Source organism: Orycteropus afer, unplaced genomic scaffold (genome assembly GCF_000298275.1).
Source record: "Orycteropus afer afer isolate SDZICR_OR568_19922 unplaced genomic scaffold, OryAfe1.0 scaffold01057, whole genome shotgun sequence".
NCBI classification, from domain to species: domain Eukaryota; kingdom Metazoa; phylum Chordata; class Mammalia; order Tubulidentata; family Orycteropodidae; genus Orycteropus; species Orycteropus afer.
In genome coordinates this window covers 129,810-138,853 of record NW_006922644.1, presented here as the reverse complement: position 1 = coordinate 138,853, position 9,044 = coordinate 129,810, and the positions used below count along the sequence as shown (strand labels likewise).

Genomic DNA, 9,044 nt, shown 5'->3' with positions numbered 1-9,044 from the left:
AATGACATGAGACAAAGTATATGTGAACTGCTGTATGAAAAGTGAATTTACTCTGTAAATCTTCACCCAAATCAAAATAAAAATTAAAAAAAAAAAAAAAACATTATCAGGGAAAGAAGCTAGATGCATATCGTATTCCAATTATATAAAATATCCACAACAGGCAAATCCATAGAAACAGAAAGGAGATTCGTGGTTGCCAGTGGCTGGGGGAAGGAAAATGCAGAGTGACTGCTTAACGGACATGGGGCTTCCTTCTGGGGTGATGGAAATGCCCTGGAACCAGACAGTGGTGATGACTGTACAACCGGTGAAGGAACAAAATGGCACAAATGGTGAGGTTTATGTTATGCATATTTTGCCACAATAAAAAGATGTGATGCATGTTTTTGTTTTTAATTTGCAAAAGAAAATTAAATCCCCCCAGAAGCAAAAGGAAAAAAAAAAAAAAAAGGGTTGTATCCTTTCACCATACTTATCCAATCTGTATGCTGAGCAAATAATCCAAAAAGCTGGACTAAAGAAGAAAACTATGGCATCAGGATTGGAGGAAGACTCATCAACAACCCGTGATATGCAGATGATACAACCTTGCTTGCTCAAAGTAAAGATGACTTGAAGCACTTACTGATTACACCTCAACACAAAGACAATGGAAATCTTCACAACTGGACCAATAAGCAACATCATGATAAACGGGGAAAAGATTGATGTTGTTAGGGATTTCATTTTATTTGGATCCACAATAGCACCCACGGAAGCAGTGGTCAAGACATCAAATGACGTGTTGCATTGGGCAAATCTGCTTCAAAAGATCTCTTCAAAGTGTTAAAAAGCAGATACCACTTGAGGACTAAGGTGTGTGTTCTGGTTCCCTGGTGCCGCTCTGACAGGAATATACTGCAAATGGGACGGCTTTAACAAACAGGAGTTTATTCTTATAATTTGGAGGCTTTAAGTCCAAGTTCAAAGTGCCAGGCTTTAGGGGCTGGGCGAAAGCCCTCAACCTTGGGGTCCAGCTCTGCCTCCTGCTCCCGGCCACTGGAGTTAGAGGCATTTCTTCACTCAGACAGCTGCTGGCTGCTGAGGCTGAGAAGCCCAAGGTTGACAAGTAAAAAGGCACAGTCTTGATGTTACCAAACCACACAACAGGCCATTAACTTAAGTCCATTGTAAGTCCCAAGGTCGGCAGAGCATGGCAGGCTGCTGAGCAATGACACGGCTCCATGCAGGGTCCAAGCGTGCCATAGGCTAGAGACCATTCCCAAGGCTTTTCCTTAAATACAGGAAGCAGACCACATCCCAAAGGCAGCTACTCAGCTGCTTGTGGTAGATCCCACCGTGGAGGTGATTGCCAGTCTCCTCATGGGGAATAACTACCACCAGCTGCTCAGCCACTCAGCCAGGCCCAGCCAAGTTGACACACAAACATAACAACCACAGTGTGCTTAACCCAAACCATGGTAACTTCAACCACTTCATATGAACTGGAAAGCTGGACAATGAACAAGGAAGACTGAAGAGGACCTGAAGCATCTGAATTATGATGTGGCAAAGAATAGTGAACATACCATGGGCTGCCCGAAGGATGCAGAAATCTGTCTGGCAGAAAGTACAGTGAAAATGCTCCTTAGAAGAAGCGTGGTGAGACTTGATCTCATGTACTTGGTGTCATCAGGAGGGACTAAGTGCTGGAGAAGGACATCATGTTTGGTCAAGGAGAGGGCCAGCAAAGACAGGAAGACCCTCAATGAGATGGAGGGACACAGTGGCTGCCGTGATGGACTTAGGCATGGCAAGAACTGTGAGGTGGTACAGGGCCCAGCACTGTTTGGTTCTGTTGTGCCCAGGGTCACCGGGAGCTGGAACCTAACAAAAACAACAGCCTCCCAAACTGTGAGAAAACAAATTTCTGTTTGTGAAAGCCAGCCATTTGAGGTCTTTTTGTTCTAGCGGCACTAGGTAGCTAAGACAATTGGCCAAGTAGAGGGTCAGCGAGAAAGATGAAGATGGTCAACAAAATGGACTGACATGGTGGCTACGACAATGGGCTCAAACATGGTGACGACTGGGGCGTGGCTTGGAACCAGGTAGTTTTGTTCTTTATGCATGGGGTTGATGTGACTCGGAACTGACTCGATGCCACCTCACAGCAGCCTAACAACAAACCAGTTTCAAAAATGAGCTCAAGTAGGAAGCACTCTTGGGAAATGCTTTCACAATTAGCTTCTAGGGCAGGGTGCCCGCGCACCCAGGTCGCGCTGCTGTTCTGTTTGGTTCCAGTCCTCTCTCGTCATTTTTCTGGTTACGCCTCTTCCCGCCTTCTCCCCGGCCTATGGGGTCATCGTCATCACAGGTAACCCTATCAGCTGGGCTATGAGGTCATCACCTGTAGCCCTAACACTAGCTGCTGAACGCCACTTTTCCACTGCTAGGCCATCCTGTCCAGAGCTGAGGTGTAGACCCATAGCTAGCTACACACCTCAACCCCTCTTAGCTTGAGGAGAAGCTATCTGCAAGAGGTTCAACAAAACTTTCCCCATCAAAAACACTTTAAATTATGAAAACCAACAAATGGAGGGTAATACGACTTTGAGCCGTTACTGACCATGACCTTGCAAGGGACTAAAAGTCAATCAAGTCACAATACTAAAGCACATTGTGAGAGGTTATGGAATAAGTCTTTTTGCTTCCAAAGATAAAAACAGAAAGAGATGTGTAACCCAAACCTGTGGATATAAACCCTCAACCCGCTGCCATCGCATTAGATCTGACTCATAATGACCCCTTCTTGGGTAACCCTTCCTTGGGTTTCCGAGGCATTATCACTAGGGAAGTAGATTGCCCCGTCTTCCTTCCGAGGAGTGGCTGGTCGGTTTGAACCGCCAGCCTTCTGGTTAGCAGTCAAGTGCCTTAGGCACTATGCTACCAGAGCTCCCGGAGCTACACTTAGAGACCTCTTTAAGAACTGAATTGGTATCTGGCCAGCTCAGTCTGCTCTTCCTGTAATTAAAACGTTTTGGCCTAATTAAGTCATTCTTTTCTCATTGTGGTAAATATACACGTAACAAATTGTTTGCTATTCCAATATTCTTCATTGTACAACTCAGTGTCACTGGTTATGCCTATAATGTTGTTCAACCATTCCCATTATCCATTTCCAAAATTTCCCATCACTTATATTTAGGGCATTTCTGACTAAATATTTGATGAACCCCCCCAAAAACCCCACTGCCATCGAGTCAATTCCGACTCATAGTGACCCCCACTGGATTTCTGAGGCTATAAGTCTTTACAGAAGTACACTACCCTATCTCCCTTCCGTGGGTTTGAACTGCCAACATACTGGGTAGCAGTCAAATGCCTTAGGCACTGCGTCACCAGAGCTCCTGAAATATTTGATTGTTTGTTGTTATATGCCATCGAGTCGGACCCGACTCATAGCGACCCCTTCTTGGGTTTCCGAGGCAGTATCACTACAGAAGTAGATTACCCAGTCTTCCTTCTGAGGAGAGGCTGGTGGATTTGAACCGCCAGACTTCTGGTTAGCAGTCAAATGCCTTAGACACTACGCCACCAGAGCTCCTCACCACCAGAGCCAGTGGCTACGAGAGCAAAATCCAAAAGCATGCAAGCATTTAAGAACAGTTTTGTGGCCTTCCTTCCAAGCTGTTGCTTAACTCTTTCTGGTTATGGTTAGTAAAGCATTAAAACATTACAAAATTAAAATGAAATGTTTTGACTGTTTTACTTACTCCTTATGTTCAGCGTAAACATTTTTGTGAACTGGGCATCACCGTTTTCTGCATGGAATATGTATTCTCCTGGTTGGTGTCTGTGGTTGCAAAACTGAGATACGCTGTTTGAAAAAGAATTAAAAACAGACTTAGCCAGATGTTTGCAGGAGATGCTACCCAGATGTGCACAGGAATCGGAGTCGATCTTGAGACCTGGACCCACTCACTCAAGTTCAAGGAACAAGGAGTGTCTGTATTCCAGACTAACTATTGCTACTCAAAGTGTGGTCCCCAGGCAGGCAGCATCCTCACCCATAGTAGCTGGCAGCTTCTTAGAAATACAAAAACCAGGCCTCACCCCAAACCTGTGACTCAGAATCTGCGTGTAAAATCACCTCTGTGTGAGCCGTATGCACACTAGTGTTTGGGAAGCACTAATCCAGGCCAGATCTGGTGGCACAGTGCCTAAGGCACTTGACTGCTAACCAGAAAGCTGGCAGTTCAAACCCACCAACCACTCCTTGGAAGGAAGACTGGGCAACCTACTTCCATAGAGATACCTCCTCGGAAACCCAAGGAGGGGTCGCTATGAGTCAGAATTGACTTGACAGCAGTGAGTTTGGTGTTTTTTTCTTTTTGTTTTTTTAATCTAGACCAGAGGTCCTCTGGGAAAAAAGGAGGTTCCTGCCCTGACTGTTGTAGACATTCTGGACTCTTCTCAGAAATATGGAAGCCCCTGTGCAGGTGGAGAAACCCCTAACTGCCCTACTTCCTGAAAGGCTGTTTCTCTGACGTCCAAGGCAGGCCAACCCTGGACTTCCACAGCAGTTCCGGTGATGAGAGTCAACTCCACTGACGTTCTACAGCATTCTTTGCATGGGCCCAGCAGGCTCTAGGACCTACTTGGACTGCTCAGTGACCATTCCGTACATTCTGACACGGACAGTTTGATCCTGAAGGTTATCTCCCATGAGTATCAGACATCTGGGATGGTGGGGATTGTAGGGGGATGGTGGATACATAGGAGATGAGCCCCCTCGGTGGGAGGACACTATACAGTAGCCACACCAATGGATTCAAGTATCCCAGTGACCACGGAGGTGCCGCTGGACCGGGCAGCGTCTCTTCTGTTGCACATAGGTTGCCATGAGTTGAAGCCAACTCGACAACCATTAACAACAACAACAACAACAGGGGAGCAAGGAGCTGTTGAATGCGACTTGATGCACTCAAAGTAATGAAACTGGAGAAAAAGGAAAACTATTCCCTTAAAAGGAGCTCTGGTAGCGTAATGCCTAAGGCATTTGACTGCTAACCAGAAGGCTGGTGGTTCAAGCCCACCAGCCACTCCTCGGAAAGAAGGCTGGACAATCTACTTCCATAGTGATACCGCCTCAGAAACCCAAGGAAGGGTCACTATAAGTCAGGTCCGACTCGACGGCACATAACAACAGCAACATTCCCTTAAAACAGACTTAGAAAGTTAAGATTTCTTCAGATGATATTTAATTAGGCCACCTCTATATAGTCTAAGGGAGCTCTGGTGGCGTAGTGCCTAAGCCACTTGATTGCTAACCAGAAGGCTGGTGGCTCAAACCCACCAGCCACTCCTCGGAAGGAAGGTTGGGCGATCTACTTCCATAGTGATACCGCCTCAGAAACCCAAGGAGGGGTTGCTATGAGTCGGATCCGACTCAACGGCAGTGAGTTTGGTTTGGTTTTTTGGATATAGTCTAAAGAGCTCTGGTGGCATAGTGGGTAAGGCATTTGGCTGCTAACCAGAAGGTTGGCAGTTCAAACTCAATAGCTGCTCCATGGAAGGAAGATGAGGCAGTCTTCTTCTGTAAAGATTTACAGCCTTGGAAGCCCAATGAGGTCACTATGAGTCAGAATCGACTCTAAGGCAGTGGGTATACAGCCTACTTGAAGTAAAAAGAAAAATGAAAGTGGCCATGGATGGGCAGGCTTGAAAAGCAAACAGGAGGAGCTGGAGTGAAGTTCTCCCTAAGGTAGAAGCTTTGTAGGATGCAAAACACCATGAAAAACAGCTGCTATCCTCAAAGATATTACCGTCCAGGTGGGTGGGCAAAACCTCCGTAAGTGGAGTCAACAAAGCATTCAACTGAAGGCCAGTAGAGATGAGAGAAGGCCGAGGTCAGGGTAGACGAGAGGAGGTCAGGAGGCTTCATAGAGGAGGACTTGAGGATGAGGTGATTCTAGTAGGAGGAGACAATAGCATGACTTAAGACATGGAGACTGGAATTCCCAGAGCCCCAAGGAGAGTAACGGTGGGGCTCAGCACTGGAGCTGAGAAGCAGGTTGGGCTGCGGTAGAAAGAAGGCAGCACTGAAGGGTGGGGTGGGACCAAGTGACCAAGGACCTGGTAGGACAAGCCTCCTCCTTTAGACCCGATGGAGAAGGCAGCAGGAAGTGCCACGGATTCCTGAGCAGGAGGGAACTCTGACGGAAGTGAGTTTTTTTTTTTTTTAATTTTAAATCATGTAAGAATTAACTGTGGATTCCAGCCAAGGAAAAGACAGGCATATGAGTTGAACATTTACCTGAGGTAGATACACTTCTTGGAGGGAACAATCATGGGAGAAAGAAGGGCTGCTTATGCACAGGGAGACAGCTCAGGGGGCAGGAGTCCATGGAGGGATGGACACAGGGAAGAGGTAACTATGGGGAGGAAGTGGGAGGGAAGCTGTTGCATTGTAGTAAATTGCAGTCCATGTCATGAGACACAGTGTATGTGAACTGCTGTATGGAAAGTGAATTTGCTCTGTCAACTTTCACCCAAATCACAATTTAAAAAAAGAAATGTTTATTTTAAAAAATGTTTATTTAAAAAAAGAATGTTTATTAAGTGCTTTGCACAATGCTTGACTCATAGCGACCCATCCTTGGGTTTCTGAGTCGGTAAATCTTTACGGAAGTAGATTGCCCAGTCTTCCTTCCATGGAGTGGTGGGTGGGTTTGAACCACCAACCTTCTGGTTTGCAGTCAAATGCTTTAGGCACTACGCCACCAGTCTGGTCCCTGTAAATACTCACTAAGTGGTGGCTATTATTATTGCGATGCTCATAGTATCTTCCCTGAGTTCCAGGATTTCAACTCTCAAACAGAAAATCATGTAATAAAATGCAACATCAGGCCTGTCACCACATTCCTTCTGGTCTATGCTGGCCTCACTGCATCTAAATGCCAGCCCCACGGAACCAGGTGCCCTTCAACCCCTACAGGTGTGAATCTCCTTCCACAAGAGGGGTGTCTTTTCACACTCGGACCTGAGGTGACACGCAAAGTCAATGACGATTTGGGGGAAGAATCCAGCCCCTGGGCTGAGATAGAATGTTTTTCAAAGGGACATGAGAAAGATCACCCTAGAGACAACGGAAGTGGTCTCTTATGTTAGTTTGAGACCAGTAGGAAGAGTTTACTAGAGGGAAGTCTGCAGGCAGTGGCCTCAGTGACGTGGGGCTTCATTCATTCAACTGTCCAAGGGAGAGTCTATGTGTGGGAGGAAGTGGCGATTCAACAGCAATGTTGGTAAGTAGGGTTCTGTTTCCACAGAATGTATAGGTCGGTGGTAAAAACAGAGAAGTAAAAAAAGTTACAATCAGGTGTGATAAGTACTCGGACGATACTGTTAAGTACTGTTGAGTTGACTTTGACTCGTAGCAACGCCATGTAACAAAGTAGTACTATTCTAGGGTTTTCTAGGCTGTATTCTTTACAGGAGGAGCTCTGGTGGCAGACTGCCCAAGGCATTTGACTGCTAACCAGAAGGCTGGCGGTTCAAACCCACCAGCCACTCCTCGGAAGGAAGGTTGGGCAATCTACTTCCGTAGTGATACTGCCTTGGCAACCCAAGGAGGGGTTGCTATGAGTCAGGTCCCACTCGAGGGCACATAACAACATTCTTTACAGGAGCAGAGACCAGTTCTTTCAGCTGTGAAGCCGCTGAGTGGGTTCGAACCACCAACCTTTTGCTTAGCAGCCGAACGCTGAAGCGTTTGCACCCCCAGGACTCCTGTTCAGTACTATGATAAGGAAACGAAAATTCAGATTTGGAGGTTCCCAGCATACAGATATGGGAGTGTGAGCCAAGGAAGGGATCACACAGAAGGCAAAGTCAAGCAAACCTGAAGCACCAAGGGGAAAAAAAACAAAACAAAACCAAAAACCAGCAGGTGCGGTATTGGATCGAGATGGGTCCCAGTTGATCCCAAAGATTCCAACCACACAACACAGCAGCGTCGTGGGCCCTTACTGCCCACGCTGAAAGGTAAATTCTGCATGTGTTCAGTGATGGGAGAGAACTCTGGTGCTGCAGCAGTTCAGCGCTCAGCCAAAAGGCTGGCGGTGCAAACGCACCTAGCGGCTCCACAGGAGAAAGACATGGTGGTCAGCTCCTGCGGAGAAAGAGTATACCAACAAAACAAAACAAAAAAAACCCTATGGGGTGACTTTCCTCTTCTTTGTCACATGGGGGCGCTGGGAGCCGAAACTTGACTCAATGGTGTCTAACATTAACATTAACTACAACAAACAACATAGTGATAGGAGGGTTTAGATCTGGAAACCTACCAAAAATTTCATGTGGTTAGAAGTAGAGCATTTAACTAGCGGTGTTTTTTCTTTCTTTCTTTTTTTTAATTTGCTTGGTTGACTGAAGAAGGAAAATGGGAGATTTCCTCATCCTGACCTACTTCTTGACACAAGAAGGAAACGTTGGTGAAGCGGAAGTGACAGAGAGATGGGGGAAAGTCAAATTACGGCCGGAGGGAGGAGAGCAGATACGGTTACCTGCGATCCCCAGACTTCAGGAAGCCGACTTTAAGTAGTCTAACAATAATCCAGTGTTTCTAAAAGCAAACCCAAACCAAACAAACTCACTGCTGTGGAGTTGGATCCCACTTGTAGCGAACCCTCCTTGGGTTTCTGAGATGGTATCTCTATGCAAGTAGATTACCCAACCTTCCTTCCTTCCCAGGAGTGGCTGGTGAGTTTGAACAGACAGCCTTCACGATTGCAGTCAAATGCCTTAAGCACTACGCCACCAGAGCTCCCAAATGCAACAGAAGTAAACCTCAAACCAAACCGCCTGCCATGAAGTCCATTCTGACTCACAGCGCCCCTAGAGGACAGAGTGGAACTGCCCACAGGGTTTCCAAGGCTGTCAATCTTCACAGAAGCAAAGCCCAAACTATACCCACTGCTGTGAAGTTGATTCTGACTCACAGCGCCCCTAGAGGACAGAGTGGAACTGCCCCACAGGGTTTCCAAGGCTGTCAATCTTCACAG

The 9,044-nt window shown here is 46.6% G+C and overlaps 1 protein-coding gene across 1 annotated transcript in view; it reads right to left on the bottom strand.

Annotated features, from left to right (window-relative positions):
* FLT3 (fms related receptor tyrosine kinase 3) overlaps positions 1–9,044 on the bottom strand; it is a gene marked incomplete at its 5' end in the record, with an annotated part of 119,415 nt that overhangs the window by 53,943 nt on the left and 56,428 nt on the right. Inside the window, 1 exon segment of the mRNA XM_042783406.1 lies at positions 3,756–3,859. Coding sequence (XP_042639340.1) covers positions 3,756–3,859 — 104 coding nt within the window.